Below are 27,505 nucleotides of genomic sequence, written 5' to 3' on the forward strand. Positions count from 1 at the left end.
GGACTAGAAAAGGAAAAAGGAAGTTCAATAGCCAGTAGCCAATAGCTGCCCTTGCGTCGTATTTGGACCATCGGACCAGCATAGAGACAAACGGTTTTGCCGATAGGAATTGAGTCCATCGGACAGATTTGAAACATGTTCTATTTCTAGGTCCGTTGGATTTTTTTAAAGAAAAACGATCGGACTATCCCACACACGATCGGACTATCCGACTGAATAATTCCGTCGGACCTAGTCTGCCAGAAAGTCCGGTCGTGTGTACACGTCATTAGAAGAAAACCTGTTATGGCGCGTACACACGACCGGACTTTTTGACAGCAAAGGTCCGACGGAACGAGTCCGTCGGACAATTCGATCGTGTGTGGGTTCCATCGGACCTTTGCTTGCCAAAAATCCGGCGGACTTTAGAAATAGAATATGTTTTACATTTTTCCACTGGAACTCCGCCGGACCGAGAAATCCGTTCATGTGTATGCTAGTCCGACGGACAAAAAGAGACGATAGGGCAGCTTTTGGCTACTGGCTATGAACTTCCTTATTCTAGTCCGATCATACGTCATCACGTTCAAATTCATTGGACTTTGGTGTTTTTGTGTGTGGCCAAGTCCGTTCATTCGGAAAGTCCATCGGAACTCTGCCGAAAGTCCATTGGAAAGACCGTCGGACCTAGTCCCTCAAAAAGTCTGGTCGTGTGTACGCGGCATTGGAGTCTGAAAAACACTTAAGACTGGGGGGAGGTTCACCTTCCAGCAGGACGACCCTAAACATACAGCCAGAGCTACAATGGAATGGTTTAGATCAAAGCATAATCATGTGTTAGAATAGCCCAGTCAAAGTCCAGACCTAAATCCAATTGAGAATCTGTGGCTATACTTGAAAATGTATGTTTACAGACGTTCTCTATCCAGTCTGACAGAGCTTGAGCTATTTTGCAAAGAAAAGTGGTCAAAAATATCACTCTTTAGATGTGCAAAGCTGGTAGAGACATACCCAAAAAGACTTGTAGCTGTAATTGCAGCAAAAAGTGTTTCTACAAAGTATTGATTCGGGGGGCTGAATACAAATGCATGTCACACTTTTCACATATTTATTTGTAAAAAAAAAAAATTCAAAACCATTTGTCATTTTCCTTCCACTTCACAAATATGTCACACTTTGTGTTGGTCCATCACATAAAATAAATTTACGTTATTGGTTGTAAAAAGACAAAATGTGGAACATTTCAAGCAATCTGGTCTCCAAATATCACCCAAACCATCCTCTCATCTTCTCCCAAGACCTCCTGCTCTCTAGCTCCCTTGTCCCCACCTTCCATGCTCGTCTCTAGGACATCTCCAGAGCCTCTCCCATCCTCTGGAACTCACTACCCCACTATCTTCTACTCTGTCCACTTTTAGGTGATCCCTGAAATCTCATCTCTTCAGGGAGGCCTATCCTGCCTTCAGCTAATAAGCAAATCTTTTATTTCTCCCATCAGTTTATTCCTCACAGTTATTCCCTTTTGTTCCACCAGTCCCTCCCTATTAGACTATATTCTCCCAGGAGCAACCCTCCTAACCTTCTTGTATTGAATTGCGTTTTTCTGTATTACCTCCCTTCATATTGTAAAGCGCTGTTTTCCTGTATTACCTCCCTTCATATTGTAAAGTGCTGTGCAAACTAGTGGCCTATATAAATCCTGTATTATAATAACAATAATAATAATTTAATGAAAAGATAAAAAATCTTACCTTTATGTGGGCCAACAGTCTACGAAGGCCCCACGGCACTACTGCTAGCCATTCAACTCCAGATATTGGCCAGTTTGGTTCTGTGATGCCTTCTGCTCCTGTGTCCGAATTAGTATGTGGTTCACATGTCGTAGTATCAAGAGGTTTTACTTTTCTTGTGGTGTAATAGTTTAAACAGAAAAAATCAGCAGTGCCTTTAATCGTGGCTTTTTCTTCCTCTGTAAACTCAGGAAGCCGAGAACTCGTCAAACCTTCTTCCTTGCTTTTTTGAGAAATTATTGATTTCATGATTGCTGGATAATCTCCATCAATGAAGATTGGGTTTGCAAACCAGTGAAGGCGAAAAAACATATATCGCTCTGTAGCTTCTTTATCAGCCAAAGAATTTGGGTCTAAAGGCTCTGCCCAGTCAGAATCTAGCGCTATCGACACACGCCCTTGTTGTTTATCTTTGAAAAATGTGTTATATACATGCCAAGCTTTGGCATGGGATTTAATCATGTTGTGTGCTGCATTATAACCTCCGATCCCCTTCAATTTCTTCCCCGGTGCAAATATGCCTGATTCGTAGGACAGTCGGGAGGCATAATACGGCTCATTAATGGTGATCCAATGTTTAACTCTGTCACCAAAAGCGGTATAACAAAATTGCGCATATTGTTCAAATATGTCCACAGTCTTCTCTGAAAGCCAACCCCCTTGGTCTTCTACTGCTTGAGGTAGGTCAAAGTGGTACAGTGTCACCAGTGGAGTGACACCTATCTCCAGCAGGCTGTCAATTAGCTTGTTATAATAGTCGATTCCTAAAGGGAAACAAAAGCAAAATACATCTTCACTGATGTGCTTTTAAAATCTTTATTTGGTTCAGTTCTCATACTCATATACACGTTATAGACCAGTCCAAATTTTACATGTCTGCTATGAACCTATTTGGCAATAACTGTCATTACTTAATGCCTTTCTGACTGCGTAGTGCCTATATGTGAGATGGCAGGAAAAGTGGGTTTTAACACCCACCCAGCTGCAACACATGTCCAGCACACTCACCAAGCTGTCTCCAATTCATCATGGACCAGTAGGATGAGCTTCTGTGTCACATAAGCTGTGAGAGCCAATCAGGACCAGGAAGCCACTCTGTTTTTTTATTGGGGCAAACAAAGCTTTTTTGGTAATATTATCTTAAAAAAAAAAAGACTAGATTAGGGCTAATAAATATTTAAATCAAAAAGAATTAAAGTGTTAATAAACCCCAAACCAAAATGTATTATATTGCAGTTGATTAGATGTTGTGGCTGCATTCGTTTTCTTTTCTTTGACTTTTTCCCCTCTGTTTTCACCTGATGATTTGGCCACTAATACACCTCCTGTTTTAGTTGGACACAACTCTGAATAAATGAGAACAGGAGGTACAGCATACAGCAGCATTGTCAGTCTTGGGGAGAGGGTAGTGTTAAATAAATTAGAAGATTTAGATCTAAAAAAAAAAAGTTGGAGCCAAACTCCAGCTAACACTTTTTATTCAGTTACAGCAAACTTTTTTTTTCCATTTGGGATAAAGGTTTTACATGAATAAATAAAATCAGATCATTTCATTCACCCTTGACAGTGCTAGATGGTTTGTCTCATCCATGCAAACTAATACATTCTGCTGGAAAGATTGAGCTTATGAAAAGCAACAGACTTGCTGGCTGGATCGCCAGATAAAAATAGGAGAAAGCCTAAAAAAAGGAACTAATGCAGCCATCACAGCTAAGAATTGGTAAACGTTTTTTAAGTTAAATCTTGCTTTAACCACTTAGTGACTGCCCTATACCAGTTTCACTGCTACAGGGCAGCTGCTGTCTGCAGGATCACGGGTAGAGAGTGCAAGTGTGCACCGCCAGTGGCTCACTCCCACTGTGAATATTCGCAGGGGGAGCAAATGGGTGGGTACCGCAAACTCAATGTCCGCTGGCACCCGCAGGCCATTCAGTACATAGGCAGAACTGCAATGTAAACAAGGCAGATTACCGTTCTGTCGGGAGGGAAGACATGGATCCCGTGTCTCTGCAAAGCAAGGACATGGAACCATGTCTTCCCCTAGTGCAAGCACCTACACTAATACCCTGGCTAAGCACACATTTAACCCCTTGATTACCCCTGATATTTAACCCATACCCAGCCCCTTTTTAGCTCTGATCACTGTATTAGTGTCACTGGTTCCCAAAAAAGTGTCAAAAGCGTCAGTTAGTGCCCAATTGATGACCACAATATTGCAGTCCCGCTATAAGTTGCTGATCGCTGCCATTACTAGTAAAAAAAAAATTTTTTAAAAATCCCATAGTTTATAGACGCTATAAGAGAAGTACCACCGCTCTAGGCAGATCCAGAAAGCACAAAAGTAGCTTCTCCAGGCAGAGAGATCCGGGTGCGAGCCACAGCATGCAGACAATGTAGGTACCGGTAATTAGAAGACTCTGGACGGCCGCACTCCAAAACAAAATTGGTGCCTTTATTCAAAAAATCACAGGAGCACTACAAGTGACATCACAGCAAGAAGCAGCAAGAGCTAACGCGTTTCACACTACAGAGAGTGCTTATTCATAGCTGTTGTTGAATAAGCACTCTCTGTAGTGTGAAATGTGTTAGCTGTTGTTGCTTCTTGCTGTGATGTCACTTGTAGTGCTCCTGTGATTTTTTGAATAATGGCACCGATTTCGCTTTGGAGTGCGGCCGTCCAGAGTCTTCCAATTACCTACATTATTGACGCTATAACTTTGGCGCAAACCAATCAATATACGCTTATTCGTTTTCTGTTTTGTTTTTTTACCAAAAACATGTAGCAGAATTCATCTAAATTCATGAAGAAATTTGCTTTTTTATTGGATATGTTTTATAGTAGAAACTAGAATATATATATATATATATATATATATATTTTTTTTTTTTTCAAAATTGTTGGTCTTTTTTTGTTTATAGCGCAAAAAAAAGGGGCAGTTTTTTATGTTTCCTGAAGCTGGGTTTTAAAGCACAGGGCACACTTATAAATACAATTGCATAGCTCCCAACTGTCCCTGAATTCAAGGGACTGTCCCTGATTTGGAACAAAGTCCCTGTGTCCCTTTTTCCTCTTAATCTGTCCTTCATTGTGTTCTGATCTTTACAGTTTTATATAAAATGCACTTTTTATCCCAAGGTTTCCCAGTACTAAATTTCATACAATTTCGAAATTACTTCATTTGTAATTTCAATAGCCAATATAAAGGAATAGTAGTGGTAAAATAAAGCACTTGTGGTTGTAACGATTTTCTTTTTGTATCATTTCCTTTTGGCCACTTCAGCTCCGTAAGGTTCACCCCCCTTCCTGACCAGGCCATTTTTTGCAATACGGCACTGTGTTGCTTTAACTGACAATTGCGCAGTCGTGCGACACTGTACCCAAATAAAATTGATATCCTTTTTTTATTCCCATAAATAGCGCTTTCTTTTGGTGGTATTTGATCACCTCTGCGGTCTTTATTTTTTGTGCTATAAACAACAAAAACAAAAACAAAAAAAGACAGATAATTTTGAAAAAAAAAAAAAACTATACTTTTTACTTTCTGCTATAAAACATATCCAATAACAATTTAAAAAAATCTAATTTCCTAATCAATTTAGGCCAATATGTATTCTACTACATGTTTTTGATAAAAAAATCCCAATAAGCGTATATTGTTTTGCACAAAAGTTATATTGTCTACAAACTATGGGATAGATTTTTGGACCTTTTATTTTTTTACTAGTAATGGTGGTGATTAGCATTTTAGCGGGACTGCGACATTTCAGCAGACAAATCGGATACTTAATTACACTTTTGACACTTTTTGGGAACCAGTGACACCAATACAGTGATCAGTGCTAAAAAAAAAATGCACTGTCACTCTACTAATGACACCAGCAGGGAAGGGGTTAACATTAGAGGTGATCAAAAGGGTTAAATGTGTTCCCTGGGAGTGCTTTGTTACTGTGTGGTGGATGGTTTAACTGTAAGAAGACAGAGATCTGTGTTCCTGCTTAGCAGAAACACCAGATGTCTTTCTTACTAGCAGACGGTGATCTGCCTTGTTTACATAGGCAGACCACCATTCTGCCTCTCTCAGAACGATAGGCGGGTTCCCATTTAAAAAAGTCAAAAGCAACCAGTAAATGAGTGTCATCTTCTAACACTGGTTGGAAAACCATATGAATATCATCTGTTTGCTATAGGCCTCTTCTCTGGTGTCGGCAGTTCTAAATTTAGAATTTCATAATTAGTCAATGAATGACTACATGATCACTTTCTAAAGAGAAATAATACTATTAGCTTCCTTCATTGTTATCATTCTTTGTTCAATTTGCCCCTTTCATCCTAAAGTATTAGGAATGTTGATATGTATACATAAAGAATGTTAATCATAACTGCAAAGCACCATATTAAAAACAGAATTCACATTTGCTTTATTATTCTATAAACATTCAGAAAAACATAAGCAAAGGGATATTATCAGAAACTAGCACTACTTCTCAGCAGAACTATACAGCTATAAACCTTAATGAATGGAACAATCACCCACTAAACCCCCAATATTATGACTGATGAATAAATAATTGATGTGCTGTGCCATGAATAAACAACCATTCAACTACTAGATTAGGTATGCTATTTTTAGGAATGTTCTATTTACACCTCCACAAAAAGCATTAATAAAGAGCGAACATGTTCTGCTGATCTTAAAGTGGTTGTAAACCCTCACATATAGTTGGTCTCATAAGTTTACATACCCTGGCAGAATTTATGATTTTTTGGCCATTTTTCAGAGAATATGAATGATAACACAAAAACATTTCTTTCACTCATAGTTAGTGTTTCCCTGACGCCATTTATTATCAATCAACTGCGTTTACACTTTTTAAATCACAAACACAACAGAAACTACCCAAATGGCCCTGATCAAAAGTTTACATACCCTGGTGATTTTGACCTGATAACATGTACATAAGTTCACACAAAGGGAGTGATGAGACCAAAATTGAGCTTTTTGGCCACAACCATAAACACTTCATTTAGAGAGGGGTCAACAAGGCCTATGATGAAAGGTACGGAGGTGGATCACTGATGTTTTGGGGATGTGTGAGCTACAAAGACACAGGAAATTTGGTCAGAATTGATGTCAAGATGAATGCAGTATGTTATCATAAAATACTGGAGGAACATTTGCATTCATTAGCCAGGAAGCTGCACATGGGACATACTTGGACATTGCAACATGACAATGATCCAAAACACAAGGCCAAGTCGACCTGTCATTGGCTACAGCAAAATAAAGTGAAGGTTCTGGAGTGGCTATTTCAGTCTCCTGATCTCAATATCATTGAGCCACTCTGGGGAGGAATGGGCAGCTTTACCATCTGAGAAGATAACGAGTCTCATCCACAAATACCACAAAAGACTTCAAGCTGCCATTGAAGTTAAAGGGGTGTCGTGAAACGATTGAGACACCTATAATCAATACAAGGTCTCAGTTCACCACCCTTCTTCTTCACAAAGAAGGAACCAGCACTGGCAGGAGACAAGGATTTGTGGATGAAACCTTGAGAATATGCGTCTGCAACATACTCCTCCATGACCCTATCCTCCGAGACTGACAAAGGGCAAACCCGGCCACAAGGGGGTATGGCAACAGGCTGAAGGTCAATTGCGCAATCATACGACCGGTGTGCAGGCAAACTACTGGCTTGACCTTTTTCAAAGACATGGCTAAAATCACGGTACTCCTCCGGCAGGGAGGAGAGTGATGAGGTGAACAGGACCTTAGCCACCTTCTGAAAGCATTTCTTACTGCATTGTGGCGACCAGGAGAGAACCTCAGCACAGAGCCAATCGAAAGAGGGGTTTTGCCTCTGTAACCAAGGATAACCAATAACCAGCAGAAATTTAGGCGAGGAAATAACTTGGAATTTAATTATCTCATGATAAAGAGCCCCTACGGCCATGGACAACGGAGCAGTCTCATGAGTCACATGGGCAGGCTGTAGAGATCTCCCATCAAGAGCCTCAATGGCAAGTGGAGTGCCACGCAGTTGCAACAGAATTGATACAAAGGCAGCATCAATGAACAGGCCTGCAGCCCCAGAGTCGATTAGAGCCTGTATTTCGACAGATGACTCAGCCCAAGAAAGGGCAACTGGAAGCAGGGGCTTATCCTGTTGTATAACTGTAGAAGAAACAACACCACCTAAGGTCTGTCCATGACAGGACCTCAAGGTTCCTCCATTCCCTGGACGGGTAGCACAAGACTTCAAAAAGTAAGCTGCCTTGTCACAAAAAAGGCACAATCTCTCCCTCCTTCTAAGGGCTCTCTCATCCGCAGAGAGACGCATAAAGCCCAAGGGCATGGGTTCACCTTCCCTGGCCAACTCGGTACCAGGAGGCATGGGATTTGAGGGAGGTAAGGGTGGGCCTGCAAAGCTTGGAGACAAATGTACAGGAGGCTTTGACAAGCGCTCCTTAAAAGAGAGTCTTTCTCTGAGTCTGGAACTTCTCCAGTCAGCTCAGTGGGTATATCTCAGACTTTTTTTAAATCTCCCTCCCTATGTGCACTGGCGCCGGGTGCAGTGCAATATAGGAAGCGGCACATCTATGCAATCACAAGATTGCAGAAGAGGCGCTTCATTTGCCCAAAAAAGAGCGCTCTGTGGCGCAGCCGATCGCGCCACAGCTTCCGACGCGAACGACTGGCCAAGCAAGTGCATAGACTTGCACTTGAGTGAGCGGTGGGTGGTGCTTCCGACGTCACTCAAGGAAGTAATGTTGGCACGGCACTTCTCTCTTCTGCCCACCTGAGAGGATCAGGTAAGGGGCTGCAGCATGGCAGCTTACAGAATCTTGATAATTTATTCCGACCAACCGCCAGTACCCCCTCCACATCGATGTAACTTATGGTGGTTGCACTCGGCAGCATACCCCAACCCCCCCCCCCCCACCCCCTGCTAAACAAGATTTAAAGAAAAAGTGTTATCAGTGACCGGCAGCATACCCCCCCCCCCCAAGAAGCTTTAAAAAAAGGGTTATTAATAATAACCTTTTTTTTTAAATCTGGTCTGGGGGGGGGTATGCTGCCGACCACCGATAATAACCCTTATTTTTTAAATCTTGTTTAGTGGGGGCGGGGTGGGGGGTTAATGCTGCCGACCACCGATATTAGCCCTTTTTTTAAATCTTGTTTGGGGGGGCAGGTATGGGGGTTAATGCTGCCAACCACCGATAAGAACCCTTTTTTTTAAATCTTGTTTGGGGCGGTATGCTGCGGACCACCGATAATAACTTATTATCGGTGTTTGGCAGCATACCCCCCCCCAAACAAGATTTTTAAGAAAAAAGGGTTATTATCGGTGGTCGGCAGCATTAACCTCCATACCTGCCCTCCCCAAACTTGATTTACAGGTTGTAGATATGTGCTATTTATAGGTTGTAGATATGTGCAATTTACAGGTTGTAGATATGTGCGATTTGCATGTTGTAGATATGTGCGATTTGCATGTTGTAGATATGTGCGATTTACAGAATGTGATTTACAGAATGCAGATATGTGGGCTTTACAGGTTGTAGATATGTGCGATTTTCATGTTGTAGATATGTGCGATTTACAGGTTGTAGATATGTGCGATTTGCATGTTGTAGATATGTGCGATTTACAGAATGCAGATGTGTGATTTACAGAATGCAGATATGTGCGATTTACAGAATGTGATTTACAGAATGCAGATATGTGCGATTTGCATGTTGTAGATATGTGCTATTTGCATGTTGTAGATATGTGCAATTTACAGAATGCAGATGTGTGATTTACAGAATGCAGATATGTGAGATTTACATGTTGCAGAATGCAGATATGGGCAATTTACATGTTGCAGAATGCAGATATGTGTGATTTACAGGTTGTAGATATGTGCTATTTACAGGTTGTAGATATGTGCTATTTACAGAATGCAGATATGTGCGATTTACAGAATGCAGATGTTTGATTTACAGAATGCAGATGTGTGATTTACAGAATGCAGATATGTGATTTACAGAATGCAGATATGTGCGATTTACAGTATGCGATTTACAGAATGCAGATATGTGCGATTTACAGGATGCAAATATGTGCGATTTACAGGTTGCAGAAAAGGTGCCTGATGTGGTTATACACAAGATAGGCATGATTCATCTGCTTTAGTAGAGCCCTGTGTATAATGTGCAGCCTGGTATATGATGTTGATTCGATAAGGGGTGTGGCTTGTGAGAAGTAGGAGGTGCCAAATCTGAGGGGGGCGTGGTCTTGCGCCCCCCCATCCTAAAACTTCACCAGCCGCCACTGGCCACGAGGGCCTCATTATTCCAAGCAACCTCTGCTGCCAGAGTACAGAATTCAATGGCGTAATCAGCAACAGTTCTCGTACTCTGTTTGATGGACATGAGGCACTTGGAAGCAGAGAGGAACCAGACATACCTCTTACAGAGGTAATACTTAAGGTGGGTGTCTGCATAGAGACTGGAGCAGCAGTAGGGACGGCCTGCAACACAGGTTGTACCGGATCAGCCATAGTGGGAGATTCCAGGTGAGCCGTGCAACTCAGGAGCAATTGTAATGCTATGGGAAACTAATCCATGCAGTGATCCTGCTCATCCAATCTGGAAAAAATATTACCAACAAGTGGATTGACTGTATCTTCTGAATTCATGGCCTTCGCCTACAGCCCTGACACATACACTAGTAGCAGAATCCCATTTGATTTGTTTTGTTTTAAGAACATTCATTTTGTTTTCTAATCATTAGCGGAGCCAAATTAAAGTTCTTTTTGAACACAGTGACACAAAAAAGAAGCAGATTGGAAACCTTTTCTGGAAATTCATTGTATGTAGTTTTTGTTTAGGAAAGTCCATTTAATGTTCAAAGTATTTACCATATCATTAAATGTACTGAGAATTTTTTTACGAATATTTGAACGTTCATTCGAAAATCTACTAGTGTATGGCCAGCTTTACTGGCAGCATCAACAGGTAATAGAATTGTGTGACGGGGGTCTCAGAACAGACTGCTGTGTTAATGCTGGTGACGGACTGCATCATTTTTTTTATTTTTCCCATAGTTTAAATTGCAATACATTCATGATTTGTCTGATTTAACCACTTGCCTACTGGCTAAATTCTGACACATTTCTCATATATGTAAAAATCTGTACACTATATTACACCATACACTGAATTACCAAAAGTATTGTGACACCTGCCTTTACGCACATGAACTTTAATGGCATCCCAGTCTTAGTCCGTAGGGTTCAATATTGAGTTGGCCCACCCTTTGCCGCTATAACAGCTTTAACTCTTCTGGGAAGGCTGTCCACTAGGTTTAGGTGTGTGTCTTTGGTAATGTTTAACCGTTCTTTCAGAAGCGCATTTGTGAGGTCAGGCACTGATGGTAGACGAGAAGACCTGGCTTGTAGTCTCCGCTCCAGTTCAAACCAAAGCTGTTCTATCGGGTTGATGTCAGGAGTCTGCAGGCCAGTCAAGTTCCTCCACCCCAAACTCGCTCATCCATATCTTGAGGATTTGGGCTTCCACTCAATGAGGGAGCTGATCAGGGATGTGAAGTTTGATTTTCTCAGACTTCGGACTTCATTACCTGACATACACTCATAGTCTGGTCAGACATAGTGGCACGCTCTTCATGGTGGGTGGCCAGATTGGCGAAGAGACTGTATAAGGCTCATATTAAAGTGATTGTATAGCCCTTTTTTTTTACCTACAGGTAAGCCTGTACGGTTTAGGAGATATTCACTTTGCATGCAGCCGCTGACGTCAGCGATGCATGAGCTGTGAAGGTCCGTGTGACGGATCCTATCCCCCACACCCTGCTTGAGTGCTTCTGTCAGTATACCGCTTCCTAAGTCCTGGAACACGAGTCCAATAGATCTGGCTATAGGAACCCCCAAGAACTAGACAACACCAGTCTTGGAGTACTTCAGGAATAGCCTTTTATTTGAGATCTCCCACAAATATATACAGCAGGATGACTAAAACCTAACCTAATTAGCATTAGCATGAGCTAATCATCTAATCATTGACCCAGGCTAGTTGTCTGAGAGAAGACTTTTCAGGGTAAGACTTTACGTCTCCTAGCTCACTGACTGACTATTCAATATACATTACCATAAACATCAACACAGGATTAATTAGCACAAACAACAATGTGTGGAACACTCTTACAAGCCAGACTAGACTCATTTACACAACAAACAGGTGGCTGGAGTTGATGACATTAGCATCTAACAGTTTGTGTCCCAACAGTATGATTCAGTCACTGTTGCTAATATGGCAAATCCATATCCAGAGTCTGTGTGTTTTGGGGGGGGGGGGGACACGGACCTGAATCCAAGTAACACCACCTCAGGGGTCCCCAGGCACACAGCTCACAAAGAGCACCGTTCTCCCAAATGCCAGGGCCCATAATCGGTGGGCAAGAGGCTCGTATTCAGTCCCCTCCAAAAGCCTTGGTCCCGGCTAGGTCTGTCACATTTCTCCCCTTTCGGCAGGAGACTAACACAGGAGGAGACCCCAGACGGGTTGACTCCGAAGTTAGTCAGTGGTTCCAGTCCTCTGATGCTGGTATCCACACAGTAGCCCAAACAAATTGTTCCAAACAGAGTATTCCTCACCCAGCCAACCTCCGCCTCTCTCAGAGATGATATCCACCGATGGGGAGAGGCCTGGACTGGTACTTCTCCCTGGAGTATTTTCAGCCGCTGGAGAGAAGACAGGGTGACTGGGATCACTCCGTCAAGCTGTTGGGGATCTGGGCCGACCACCCAGCATCCCTGGGGTATACAAGTTCCATCCACGATATCAGCTCAAGCTGCAGTTGTGTGTAGGGGCCAGTAGCATTTTGCCCTTTTAGCACTTCAGCTGAGGACCCCACATCATCCACTCCAGATGACTGTTGTGGAGTGAGGCTGACCGCCCCAGCTCCCTGGAACTCTGCAGCCATTACCAGTGCAGGGCAGAGGTTGGTAGCACTCTGCCCGGTTGCCAGCTCTTCAGCTGGGTTGGTGTCATCATTCTGGGGCGCCGTCTGCTGTTGGAACTCCCTTTCACTGGTATTGTCTCCCAGGTGCACGAACCCTTGTTGCGGAGGGAAAATGTCTGCTTCTCCTCCCTGCATCTCTGAAATCCACTGGGAAAGAGGAACCATCATCTTCTCACCTTGAGCCTCCGAAACTGCCATGGGTGTGGAGCAGGTGTCTGCAGTACTCTGTCCTGCTGCAAGTACATGAGTAGGTGATGTGTAATCTATAACATCCTCTGATGAACAGTCCATTAAGTCCATACATTCTGTAATCTGTGGCTGGAGAGATGAGCCGACTGCCTCAGCTCCCTGAAACTCCACAGTTGCTGCCGATGCTGGGCTGAGTTTGTTAGCACTTACCAGTGCCCATAAGTCCTGCCTCATCAATACCTATCAGTGCAGCCTTATCAGTGCCCATCAGTGCTACCTCATCAGTGCACATCAATGCAGGCTCATCAGTGCACATCAGTGAAGAAGAATAACAGAATCTAAATATTTTTTTCAAACTTTTCTGGGCTTTTCATTTGTTCAGAAACAAATAAAAAACTCAGTGGTGATTAAATACAACCAAAAGAAAGATCTATCTGTCTAAAAAGAATGAATAAACATTTAATTTGGGTACAGTGTTGCATTACCGCTCAATTGTCATTCAAAGTGCAACAGCACTGAAAGCTGAAAATTGGCCAGGAAAGGAAGGGGGTAAAAGTGTCCAGTAAGGAAAAGCTAATAAATGGTTAAACACTTGGGATCCGCGCTATTGCCGAATGACGGCATTAGCGCGGACCTAGATTGCCGGGACTACGTCTATTGACGTCGTTCCGGTTACGAGCGGCCTGCGCGCCCCCTGAGGGGCGCGCGCGGCGCGCTCTGTGATCGGCGAGTCCGTGAGACTCGCCTGATCACCGATCCGTGTAAGGGGTCGATCTCGACCCCTTATCACGTGATCAGCTGTCAGCCAATGACAGCTGATCATGTGATAAAACGGAGCCGGTAATCGGCTAGTATTCCTCCTCGCGCTGACAGCGCGAGGAGAAAAAAAAAAAGCCGATCGCCGGCGGCCGTGTTCGGGACATCAGTCCCGATCACGGCCAGCAATTCAAGCGGACACCTGCCCCCTGCCAGTGCCCACCTGCCACCCGCAGTGCCATCCTGAAATAAAGTAAGTGCCTCCCTGTCAGTGCCACCCAGCAGTGCCCATAGTGCCCACAGTGCCACCCAGCAGTGCCCACAGTGCCACCCAGCAGTGCCCACAGTGCCACCCACAGTGCCACCCAGCAGTGCCACCCACAGTGCCACCCAAAATCTGCCTCAAAGGTGCTGCACCCCAGTGCCGCCCATCAGTGCCCAGCAGTGCCGCCCATCAGTGCCCAGCAGTGCCGCCCATCAGTGCCCAGCAGTGCCACCTATCAGAGCCACCTATCAGTGCCACCTATCAGTGCCCATCAGTCCCATCTATCTGTGGTACCTATCAGTGCCCATCCGTGCCACCCATCCGTGCCACTTATCCGTGCCACCCATCCGTGCCATCTTATCTGTGCCCATCTTTGCCCATCAGTGCCGCCTTATCTGTGCCCATCGGTGCTGCCTTATCTGTGCCTATTAGTGCCGCCTTAACTATGCCTATCAGTGCCCACCAGTGCAGCCTATCAGTGCCCACCAATGCAGCCCATCAGTGCCCACCAATGCAGCCCATCAGTGCCCACCAATGCAGCCTATCAGTGCCGCCTAATCAGCGCACTTCAATGAAGGAGAAAAATGACCCGTTTGCAAAATTTTATAACAAACTATTAAAACATGATTTTTTTTTTTTTTTGCATCTTTTTTTGTTTGTTTAGCAAAAAATAAAACTCCGAGCTGTAACTAAATACCACCAAAAGAAAGCTCTATTTGTGGGAAAAAAATGATAAAAATTTCATTTGGGTACAGTGTTGTATGACCGCGTAATTGTCACTCAAAGTGCATCAGCGCTGAAAGCTGAAAATTGGTCTGGGACTGAGGGGGGTTTAAGTGCCCAGTAAGCAAGTGGTTATGGAAAATCTAAGAAATGCTCATGTCTGCTTGCTTATTCCAGGTCATAGATTTAAACTATTGGAATAAGTGTGCCAGCATGAAAGCCTGACAACTAGCTTATTGAGGAGGAGCGCCTAACAATGGTACCTTTCTGTTAGAAAGCTGCAGTGCTAAAATGAAATATAGAGCTCCCTCTAGTGGCCAATTTAAAAATCTCTATATTTAATGCCATAACAAAAAAATCCAGAAATAATGTAAAAACATGCTGGTTTATCATTGTATATTGGAATGTAGTCACTCATAAGGAGAGCCAGTCACACTGCTGAGCTATAACAGAGGACCTACAAAATCTAATTAGTAAAATATGTCCTGAGTTGAGCTAATTTGCTACCATATGATGGAAAAATTACAAAGGCAGAATCTGATCAGTTGCTTTACCCAGAAGCATTGCCCTAATTGCAGGAAATGTTGATTTATATAGCTGAAGCTCCCACTTATTGTTTACATATACAGATATTCTCTGGCAAACAATATAATTTAAATGGTGGAATAACAGCGATGAGGCTGCACAAAGTCAATATATCACATATTATAGTAATTAGAACATGGTATTAATAGACAGCAAATATAGTTGGCAGTCTTTATTTGATCTTCCCAATGTACCACTACATAGATTGATGCTTGTGAACACCCGGAATTAATTATGCCAGACAATAGCAATAACCTTGATTAAAGCTTCAACCTTGTATCCGTAAGAAACAATTACCTTTCTGGTTGATAAAACCTGTCGTCCCATCAGGTAACAGACGTGACCAGGAAAAAGAGAAGCGGTAATGAGTCAATCCAAGCTGTTTGATGCATTTCAAATCTTCCTCCCACAGAGTGTAGCTGCCACAAGCAACATCTCCAGTCTGGTTCTTATGAACGCGATCTCCTCCCTGATGGGTGAATGTATCCCAGACATTGGGGCCTTTCCCATCTGCATCCCATCCTCCTGAAGAAAGGCAAACAAGAAAACGTTTTACAAGAATGCCGGCTCTAAAGCAATCCACCATCGATGTCAATGTGACGCACAGAGGGGACTCTTTCGTTAATGTGTCTAAATAAAATGTCTTGGTTCCCCTAGGTACCAATTATAAATTCTTGGCAATGCTCATAATTTGAACCTGAGACCCATCATCCTGCATTTACTCTCTGAGGTTTTATAAGAAACTATTGTGGTTAACCAACTTGAGCAATTTATTTGCAATGGGGTTTCTGGCATGGAACCTTATCGGGACCCTCCTTTAGGAAGATTATATAATTGGCTGAATGGTCAGGTAAGGAGTAATTGTAACTTTCAGGTTACAAAACAAATGCACAATTAGAATCAATAATGCAAAACAGGTACAGAACAGCAAAACATGCTTACAATGCAGAATGATACAAAATAGAATATGAAGGCTGCACAAACATGGACTCTTTACAGCAATGTCACTGTACATCAGAGTAACATATGGCTGCACGGCACAGTTTGTATACGACTCTGTAACAATGGAGAATCTAGCTGAGAATTGCTACTTTACAAAACATTTAGACCCCTTTCACACTGGGGTGTTTTTCAGGCGCTTTAGCATTAAAAAAAGCACATGTAAGAGGGCTTTCACACTGCGCGCCTATAGCGTCGGCGATAAAACGCCGGTATTTTTTGCAGGGTTTTACCGTCAGATTTGAAGTGCATTTCAGCCACTAACGGGGTGCTTTTACCCCCCGATAGTGGCCGAGAAAGGGTTAAACCTTCCGCAATATGCCTCAATAGTGGCGTTTTCAATGGGGAGCAGAGGTGTTGGAGTGGTAAACACACCGCTCCTTCACCACTCCAAAGAAGCTGCTGGCAGGACTTTTTCTGACGTCCTGCCAGTGCACCGCTCCAGTGTGAAAGCCCTCGGGCTTTCACACTGAAGTGAATGGTGCAGCAGTTTGAGGGTGGATTGCAGCACTATTTCTAACACTATAGCGCCTGCAAAACGCCCTTGGTGTGAAAGGAAGCCTCATCTGCAATCCCAATGTGAAAGCCTGAGTGCTTTCACACTGAGACCCCTTTCACACTATAGCGTTTTTCAGGTGCTTTAGCGTTAAAATAAGTGCCTGTAAAGCGCCTGAAAGAAGCCTCAACAACAATCTCAATGTGAAAGCCAGAGTGCTTTCACACTGAGGCTCTGCGTTGGCAAGGCATCAAAAAAAGTCCTGCAAGCAGCTTCTTTGCAGCGCTTTTGGAGCGGTGAATACACCACTCCTAAAGCGCCCCTTCCCATTGAAATCAATGGGAAGAGCCTGCAAAGCACCTGAAAAGCGTCTGCAAAGCGCTTTTAGCAGCAGAGCTTTGTGGGCGCTTTCAACCCTTTATTTGACCACTAGCAGGAGTTAAAAGCGCCCCACTAGCGCTCAACGCTGGTAAAGCGCTGCTAGTTTAAGTAGGGCTTTACGAGAGTTTTTCGGGTGCTGGCAGTGTGAAAGGGCTCTTAAAGCACTTGGGCTTTCACATTGGGATTGCAGATGAGGCTTCTTTCAAGTGCTTTACAGGCGCTTTTTTTTAACGCTATAGCGCCTGAAAAACGCCTAAAAAACACCCCAGTGTGAAAGGGGTCTTAAAGTGTTACTAAACCCAGGACCCTGAATTCACTATATCTGGTCTTACACGATACACAGAAATGCAATTATTTTAGTAAATATAAAATTGTATATCCAAATCAAGAACGGCGCTGTCCCCACCTATACAGTTCCACTAGAGTACATCTAAAAAAGGATTCAATCCACTCCAGGCGTTGCTGCTCTTTCTGAAATCCACTGGGTGGCAGACAAATCTATAAAATGCAGAGCAAGAGAGAGCGCACACCAGCCCTAGTGCATTAACGTTTATTAAATCCAATAAATAAATAAAAAGCCAAGTATCACACTCACATGTTGCTGATATTATTATAGCATTGAAAACAAGAGCCTCCACGGCTGCCTCATCTCCCGATCCTCCTGCTCCCTATAATGGCTTGCAGCAGGGATGTCCAGTCATTCAATTTGCCTGCTTGTTGTGAATACACTGCCCTCTCTCTGCGTCTCACACGCACGGACCAGCTGGCTGTGGATGACGTCACTCGTGGCCAGGGGGAGGATCACTCGACATGTGTGCTATCTCCTCGGCTGTGAATGTTTCCGTAACGACTACATGTTTCGGAGGCGTGGCCTCCTTTATTTATTGGATTTAATAAACGTTAATGCACTAGGCCTGGTGTGCGCTCTCTCTTGCTCTGCATTTTTTAGTAAATATAAACTGCTAAATACCTTTTCTCATCAGCAGTATATAGCAGTCTTGTGACTTCTATCATTGTCTGGTATAAGCTTGTAGGAGGAGTTTTCATTCTCCTCTGACTGTCCTATGAGCCTGCAGATCCCCTTGTGCTCTGTTTGGACAGTGCTGATTGGCCCTGTGCGCCGATCGCATTCACCCTCCCAAGAAAAAAAAATAACTCGCAAGCAATACACACCAAACTGAACATGTGCAGAGTGACTCCAAATCTTTTCTTTTATACGGAGATGGATTGGGAATAGTGGAAGAAGGGAAGAATCAACTTTTGGCTTGTTACTGACTACACTTCTGCTTGATCCGTGCCTGCTACATCCACTACTGGCCCCTCGGATTGCTCACCTCCTGGTGGGGCGATCCAGAGGACCATAAACTGCCACTAGAAGGCAGCAAAACTCATCTCTAACATTAGGAGCTCTGATGAATACCAGCTGGTGCTTAGATGCCACACCACAGGTAAGTCTGCGTCATCCATCCAAGTGATCTGATTGTGCTCTTATCCTGATGGTTGATGGAAACCTCTTGACTGCTATAGCTAGTGGCCTCAGAAACTGACCTCTGATTGTGACACATAAACAGTATCACTCTTAGTGAAGTCCAGGGTAGCTCTGGGTAACACAGGTAAATAGATGGAGTTATTCACACCCAAGTACAAAGGGCCACCACACTGGAGCTGGAGTACTGTAATAGCGATCAGGGAGGTGCTCTCCAAAGTTGGATCTTCCGGAGAAGCTGTGTGTTATTAGGTTCTGGCATTACAGAAAGCATCTTCCCATAACACAACTAATGAAAAACCTCTAGGGCCCCAATACATGCCCCCTATAAAACCAACACTATCCACCCCACTAAGACCCCACAGGTAATAGATCTCCTAAGGTGTAACAATATAGTTTCAAAATAGAAAAAATTATTATAATGTAGAACTTCTCACAAAGTATGGATTCCTGATAATATACATAAAAAAAAATCTCTAAGTTTGTGTTAAATACAACACATAGCAGTACCCCATTGCTCAGTGTAGTTACATGTGTAGCGGATGACATTTTGGAAAAAATGTCATATGCATGTAAATTTAGTTTTTGCTTCAGAACAGTAGGGGTCCTGAGTGTTAATTATGTAGGTTGGCCTTGACATCAGTCTGGCCGGGCTGTGTTGGAAGTTCTGCCTGGTCATGTGAGCAGTGAGGTGCACATGACAGGCCAGAACCAGGCCTGGTTGGACGTTTTGAGTATCAACCTTCTCGGAACCAATCAGTGGGAGTGCTGGGTCCCACTGGGGAGTCTGGGAAGGGGTACTTAATATGCGTGGGTCACGTGTTTAGAGGAGAGGAATTCGTGAGGCCCGTGTGGTATGTTCTGGTTCCAGGACTGGGGTAGCCCCGTGAGGGGTCCCGGTCACAGGGTGTTCAACATCCCACAACATGTTCCTGTTAGAGGCCCCTAATAGACCTGCCTGGTCTGGGGTAGGGATCCATCTGTTCCCGAGTCTCGGAAATTGCTGGTCTGAGGCGCAGCAACTGAGGGAGGATTCAAGGTGTCCGGTGTGCTCTCGGCTTGGAGAGGCGCCGCTGCTCATGGAAGTGACCGAGGGAGGACTCTTCGGACACGTGGCATCCTGGGAAGTGCCTGGTTACTGAGTTGGGAAGGACATTGACAAATTCATGTTTTTCCAGTACCATTGAGGAGACAGAGAACGTTCCAGGTACTGAGGAAAAAGGTTCCTGTTCACCCTTAGTTACAACTTGTACATGTTCATAGGATTGTTTCAAGTATTTGAGTCGACGTGCTGGCTGCCATGATCTCTGGCTAGAGATCTGTTCAGCTTTGAAGTACCCAGCTGCGAGTGGCTACTCTGTGGGTGGAATTAGTGACTTTCTTAGACTTGCAGTTCAAGGTGCCTGAGTTATTCACCCGTGCCCTCTGTTCCCATGAGAGACTGTGTTATTGGATGTTACTACTTCAAAATAAAACCTTTTAAAAAGGACTTTATCCGTGTCAGCGTTCAAGTCATTGGGTATCAACCCTGGGAACCCCTAGACGTGGAAGAGCAGGCCAAGAGGAGGTAACTGGTAAGCCCAATAAGTCAAGGCCGCCCTGGAAGGGTTATGGCCGCTACACATGTACCAACCGTTAATTAGAGACTGATGTTAAAGTGGAAGTAAAGTCAAAACCTAACTAACGTTAAACTTAGGCAGGCCATACATTGTTCGAACTGTCGGAGAAGACAATGGCCCAGCAGGAGGGATTTCTGCATTAACACTGTCCGTGGTTGCAGGAAAGAAATTTGCTCCATGTTTTGGCTGGCCTAACTCTACTTACCTGTTCTGCAGCCAATCTGGTCCCATGCTGAGCTGTCAGCAGCAGCTTCTGTGTGTGTGGGAGTGTGCAGGAGAGGCAGTCGGCAACGGAAGCACTATACTAAGTCTATGGGTAACATCGCTTCCCAATTTCACAACTGTTGTTGGCTTTCTTCTGCACAGAGCATCTGTACCTGGAGACCGGACTGGAACAGTTGCAGAACAGGTAAATATAGAGATATTTGCTAGCTAGATTAGGCTTAGAAGAGTAGGTTGAGAGCTAGTTAGCTTTTGACTTTACTTCCACTTCAAAAGGCCTCTTTCACACTACAGTAATCAGTTTTTTTCTTCCATTTTTTACCTGCCAAAAACAAAGAAAAATGCACGACCATTAAATCCTATGAAACTCTTTACACCATTCATTTGCAGGTCAGTTGTGTTTTTTAACCCCTTCCTGTTGCCAGCTTCAAATGCCAGGAGGCGGAGATGGGTATGTGGGTCATGTGACCACTGTGATTGGTAAACAGTCACATGATCAGAAAGCTCCCAGTCATAAGTATTCATTGGGAGCTTTCTGGTCTCTTTCAGTGACTGTGCTGGGATCAGAGAAAATTGTATACGGTGGCAGGTCGGCTCTCCTGCGCGAATCGCCGTAGCTGTACGGTGGCTTGCACAGGCGCACTTGAAGGCGGTGCGCTCTTCTTGCCGCTGAACCCTGTGGGAGTGTGCCCGTGGGTCAGGCAGACTCTATGTCCACCGACAACCCATGATTGCCTAGTACAGAGGCAGAACGGGGATCTTCCAGTGTAAACAAGCAGATCCCCGTTCTGACAGGAGACATGACAGATCTACTATTCCCACTGATTGGGAACAGTGACCTCTGTCATGTCCCAGTGAGCCCATCCCCCCTACAGTTAGAACGGAATGAGGGAATACAGTTAACCCCTCGATCGCCCCCTAGTGTTAATGTCTTCCCTGCCAGTCTAATTTTTACATTGATCAGTGCATTTTTATAGCACTGATCAATGTAATAATGTCACTGGTCCCTAAAAAGTGCAATCTGGGGTCAGATTTGTCTGCTGCAATGTCGCAGGCCTGCTAAAAATTGCAGACTGCCGCAAATTACTAGTAATAACAATAAAAATAAAAAAAAGTCCCCAAATCTATCCCATGGTTTGTAGACACGATAACTTTTGCGCAAACCAATTAATATACAACAATTGTGATTTTTTTTTTTAACAAAAATATGTAGAATAATATATATTGGCCTAAACTAATGAATACATTTGTTTTTTTTATTTTTTTTGGGATATTTATTATAGCAAAAAGTAAAAATATTATTTTTTTTCTAAATTGTCGCTCTTTGTTTGTTTATAGCACAAAAAATAAAAACCACAGAGGTGATCAAATACCACCAAAAGAAAGCTATATTTACATAGTAAAGTCCAACCTATGTGTGTGATTATATGTCAGTATTACATTGTATATCCCTGTATGTTGCTATCATTCAGGTGTTTATCTAATAGTTTCTTGAAACTATCAATGCCCCCCGCTGAGACCACCGCCTGTGGAAGGGAATTCCACATCCTTGCCGCTCTTACAGTTAAGAACTCTCTACGTAGTTTAAGGTTAAACCTCTTTTCTTCTAAATTTAATGAGTGGCCACGAGTCTTGTTAAACTCCCTTCTGTGAAAAAGTTTTATCCCTATTGTGGGGTCACCAGTATGGTATTTGTATATTGAAATCATATCCCCTCTCAAGCGTCTCTTCTCCAGAGAGAATAAGTTCAGTGCTTGCAACCTTTCCTCATAATGAATATTATCTAGACACTTTATTAGCTTAGTTGCCCTTCTTTGTACTTGCTCAGTTTCCAGTACATCCTTCCTGAAGATGGGTGCCCAGAATTGGATAGCATACTCCAGGTGCAGCTGGACCAGACTCTTGTAGAGAGGGAGAATTATAATTTTATCTCTGGAGTTAATCCCATTTTTAATGCATGCCAATACCCTGTTTGCTTTGCTAGCAGCAGCTTGGCATTGCATGCCATTGCTGAGCCTATCATCTACTAGGACCCCCAGGTCCCTTTCCATTCTAGTTTCCCCAGAGGTTCTCCCCCTCAGTGTATAGATTGCATTCACATTTTTTCCACCCAAATGCATTATTTTACATTTTTCTACATTGAACCTCATTTGTTATGTAGTTGCCCACCCCATTAATTTGTTCAGATCTTTTTGCAAGGTTTCCACAACCTACAGAGAAGCTATTGCCCTGCTTAGCTTAGTATAGTCTGCAAATACAGAGATTGAACTGTTTACCCCATCCTCCAGGTCGTTTATGAACAAATTAAATGGGATTGGTCCCAGCGCAGAACCTTGGGGGACCCCACTACCCACCCCTGACCATTCCCAGTAATCCCCATTTATCACCACCCTCTGAACTCGCCCTTGTAGCCAGTTTTCAATCCATGTACTCACCCTATGGTCCATGTCTGCAGACCTTATTTTGTACAGTAAGCGTTTATGGGGAATTGCGTCAAATGCTTTTACAAAATCCAAAATTTGTGGGGAAAAGAAGGAGGTAAATTTTGTTTGGGTACAATGTCGCATGACTGCACAATTGTCAGTTAAAGTGACGCAGTGCTGTATTGCAAAAAATGGCCTGGTCATTAAGATGGCAAATCCTTCCGTTCCTTAACTAGTTAAATAAGGCCACATATATGTGGCCTCTCGGCATTAAAGTCCACCCGCAAAAAGGCCACATATATGTGCCACATTGGCTGGAAGAGGTTAAAGTCCTGCATGCTACATTTTTGGTGCATGTTTGGTATGGTGAAAAAAAAAAAAAGAAAAATAAAAAAGGCACCAAAAACACACCTTCTAATTAAAATGTGTCAAAGCGCGGCAAAAATGCACCCACTGTTATATTTGTGTTTTTTTTTAAGTCACGTGTCAATTTTTCACAGGTGCAAAATGCATATGCGCTTTTACTGCATTTTCCCAATGGAATGTGAGCTCCAAAACTGCTTGTTTAGGTCTAGGGCAGTGTTCCTCAACTCCAGTCCTCAAGGCGACCCAACAGGTCATGTTTTCAGGATTTTCCTCAGATGAAACAGCTGTGGTAATTACTAAGGCAGTGAAACAGATCAAATCACCTGTGCAAAAAAATGGAAAGCCTGAAAACATGACCCGTTGGGAGCGCCTTGAGGACTGGAGTTGAGAAACACTGGTCTAGGGCACATGTGTCAAATACAAGGCACTGGAGAGTTGGAGATGCAGAATAACGTGCTATTAGGTACACGGATCTATTTTATACAGGTTGGGCAGAATAGGTAGGAGGAGGGGGAGGGAACATTTTTAAGAATAGCTATAGTTAAGTTTTTCTTCCACCTTAATAATCACATTATACATATAGTGAAATGAACTCAAAAATTCAAACTGTATTGTTGTAAGCTTATATGAAGTAGCATGGGGGAGTTCTCCTTTAACTCATCATTCTCTCACAACCTATGTATATTGTATGTGTTTACAAGAGGTTTAATCTCTTCTCTTGGGTCTATACATTATATACTTTCTAAGGTCTTTGCTGATGACAAGTGTAGGCCACAGATGGGAACTTGGACGGACTTTTTTACAATATTTGACAACAAAGTCAAGCTCAGGATCCATCCATCATGATCCATCAAGAGTTGATTATATCCCATATATAAATAAGCACATGGAAAATGAAGACAATTGGACCCATGGGGGTTTTTATACATTGTACCTTATGAGTTAATCATTGTACAATATTAGGAACCTAGTTTATTTTTTGCCATTTGTAACCATATTGTTACACCCTAGGACACGTGTCAAACACAAGGCCATTTCTCGTGGCCCTTGCACCCTTTCCGCATCTGGGGCACCACCTTTGTCTTTGCCCCACCTTGTCTCAGCAGTTGGCAGCAGGGGAAGAACAGAACCCCTCCACCAGATCCTACGCTTCTCCGTGCAGCCATAGAGAGGCTCATGTCTGCCCCTTCTCAGCAGGGAGGAGGATAGCAGGGAGGAGGACAGAACTCCTCATTCAGATCCTGTGCCTCTCTGTGCAGCCACCGCACCCCCTAATCTCTGCCTCCCCTGGTCTCAGTATGCAGCAGACTCTGGCAGCTGACTCCAGCCCTTCTCTGGTCCTCCTCCAGACCCTGTACTTTCTACTTCCCAGCTCCGCTCCCAGCTTCAGCTCGACAGCAGTACAAGGTAAGGGGGATGCACTGTGATGTAAGGAGGGAGCTCTTGACTGCTATTGGTGAGGGGGGCTCTTGATGTCTGATTTAAGGGGGTGGGATTCTCTGAACATCTAGCCTTACAGATACAATTGGCCCTTTGAGGGCAACGTAATGCTGATGCGATCTGCAATGACACCTTTGCCCTTATAGGGTCTTAAAGTGGAGTTCCACTCAAAAGTGGAACTTCCTCTCATTTGTCTCCTCTCCCCCTCCAGTGCCACAATTGGCACCTTTCGAGGGGGGAGGTGGGACAGGTATTCTGTTCCCACTCCCGGTAGTCCGGGCCGCGGCCCATGACATCACCGTGGGGCTCCCTCCTCCTATCTCTGTCTCCGGGCCGGTAGGAGAGAGCGGGGCCCCACACATGTGCAGTAGGGTTTGCAGCGTGAAGCCGTAAGACTACACTGCCGGGTACCCTTACCCACAATGGCGGTGGCAGCACCCGACAGCTGATGGAAACATCAGCTGCGGTGCTGACATCGCTGGACTCCAGGACAGGTAAGTGTCCTATTATTAAAAGCTAGGAGCTGCATTATGTGTAGCTGCTTATTATATTTTTTGGGCGGAACACCACTTTAAGGACAGTGTTGATTTTAGAGGGGGCATGCATTGGGGCTTTAGTTTTTTTCCATTAAAGTGCAATATGAGAAAATGGTTTCTATAAAAACCTGAGCTCCAAAAGATTTTACTCTATTCATGACCTGGTCATTATTTGCCATTTGGCATTGCGATATTTTAACTGTTAACTGCGCAGCCATGCAATGCTATACCCAAACTAAATTTATAGAAAAAAAATTCACACGAATAAAGCTTTCTTTTGGTGCTATTTAACTACCACTGAGTTTTTAATTTTTTGCGATATAAACAAAAAAAAAAAAAGAAAAAAAAAATGTTTTTAAACTTTCTGCTATAAAACATATCCGATAAAAAAAATGTAAAAAAAAACAATCAAATTTCTTATTTTTGGACAAAAAAAAAATCCAGATAGCATTGGTTGGTAGTGATCAGTGATAATACTATACACGGCACTGCACTGTACTCTGACCACAGTCCGGCCACCCTAAATATTGAAGGACGGTAAACTGGCCCTTTGTTTAGGAAGTTTGGAGACCTCTGCTCTATATTGTTAAGAATCTTATGTACTTTATTTTTTCCACTGGAGACTTCAAAATGATTTTTGGTTGTATTTTGTGAAAATGGCATTCCTGACAAGAACCATGGGTATTTTCTGTACTTGCTTCAAGTTAACTTATCCTGGAAAACCCTTTTAATGAGCTTTCCCAATTGTTTCTTTGTATTGTAGATAAAAGAAAGAGAACATCCAAACCCCATCTTAATGTCAAAAAGATTCACAGTCTTTATTTTCTTTATTATTATCATTGATTTTTCAGTGGGTGGTGGAATTACACCAACCAATAGTGTTCTCTTGATTAGAAAGGGATATTTTTGGAATTCGGCGCTCTGGACATGAAATGTGTTGCTAAGGGATATTCCCATTAAGAGGCTTTAAATGACCTTCATCATTAGCAGCACATCTTTGTGCTATAAAATACGCTACTTTTGTCATCTTTTTCACTCATGCTGTGATTGCACTTGTCTTTCCCTCAGGCTCCCACTTCCTGAGTGCTGCCATTAATGGCTGCCTAATGCTTTTCTTATCAGTGAACAGGCCTTCATTAAAATTGGTGTCACGAAAAAAGGAAGTTTAATTTTTTCCTTTTAAATTACTGTAATGCAAATAGTTTAGGAGAACTTGCACAAAATATTGCCACTGCAGAACTGGAGCAAATATTTATGAAAGTTATACATTTTTGGAGTGCCAACATATTACAATGTGCTTTATACTGCTCATGGGCCATTTCCTTACAGAAGTTTAAAGTGGATCTGTAGCATGGCCGCATTTAGGCAACCTTTGCTATAGTATACTTCTCATTACAGCTGGTTATATGTGGATCAGCATTCAGCCAGTTCAGCAAGCACTGGACGAATTTTGATCCCTGTATGGCCATTTCCATTATTGAGAAGTTCATCTATTGATTGACTTCTCATGAAGCGGCTTATTGGCAAATTTTGGCCCATTCAGCAGGGACAAGCCACATTTCGATCCATCTATGGCTGTCCCCCCACTTAACAGAAGTAGTTCTGTGTATTCTGACTGTGGTGGACTCCCCACTGTCAGAATACAATGTCGCAGGCTGCTGTGATGCTCACAGCTGCTTGAATACCCAAACAGGGGCTTCATCTGATAGGACGTAGTTACTCTTTGGTTGAAAATTTTTCGCCCAGCTTAGCTGATTTTTAAATCAAATTGTCTCAAGCCAGGTGGTGTTTGCAGGGCCACCCACAGCAATTTTGGCTAACTGAACCATCTATGGTCAGCTCTCCTCCAGAGCTGATAAAACTACAGCCCCCATTCGTTGTTCAGTCCTTCATTGCTGTCATCTTGTCCTCCACTTCTGAGTCCAGTGTTGTCTCCCTTTGCCAATTGGGTATCCACTGATGATGTAACTCTTGCGCGTGTAGGCAGGTGGAGTCTACTTTCTCTACAGTAGGTGGTGCTTACTGGAGCAGAACTGTAAATTTAAGAGGAAGTCAAAAGGAACTTAGTTCCTTTATGGTTTCCTGGGTCACTAGGGAAGCATTCATTTGGATGTTTGGATTTGGATGACCCATGCGACTCTGGCAGCCATCTGAGTTACGCATTGCCCATTTAAGGCCTTGGCTTTCATGTTTTGCACATATTTGTGAGTTGGTAGAATA

The 27,505-nt window shown here is 43.4% G+C and overlaps 1 protein-coding gene across 4 annotated transcripts in view; it reads right to left on the reverse strand.

Moving 5' to 3' along the window:
• Positions 1 to 27,505, reverse strand: part of LOC143975373 (cytosolic beta-glucosidase-like) — a 182,262-nt gene that overhangs the window by 71,407 nt on the left and 83,350 nt on the right. For all 4 annotated transcript variants that reach the window (XM_077477710.1, XM_077477706.1, XM_077477707.1 and 1 more), the window contains exons 3-4: positions 15,615 to 15,842; positions 1,731 to 2,533 (exon numbers count right to left, since the gene is read on the reverse strand). In XM_077477710.1, the coding sequence (XP_077333836.1) occupies positions 1,731 to 2,533; positions 15,615 to 15,842 (1,031 nt within the window). The remainder of the gene's footprint in view (positions 1 to 1,730; positions 2,534 to 15,614; positions 15,843 to 27,505) is intronic.

Source organism: Lithobates pipiens, unplaced genomic scaffold (genome assembly GCF_037356315.1).
Source record: "Lithobates pipiens isolate NorthernLeopardFrog02 unplaced genomic scaffold, aLitPip1_a1.2 Scaffold_13, whole genome shotgun sequence".
Classification (NCBI taxonomy): Eukaryota; Metazoa; Chordata; class Amphibia; order Anura; family Ranidae; genus Lithobates; species Lithobates pipiens.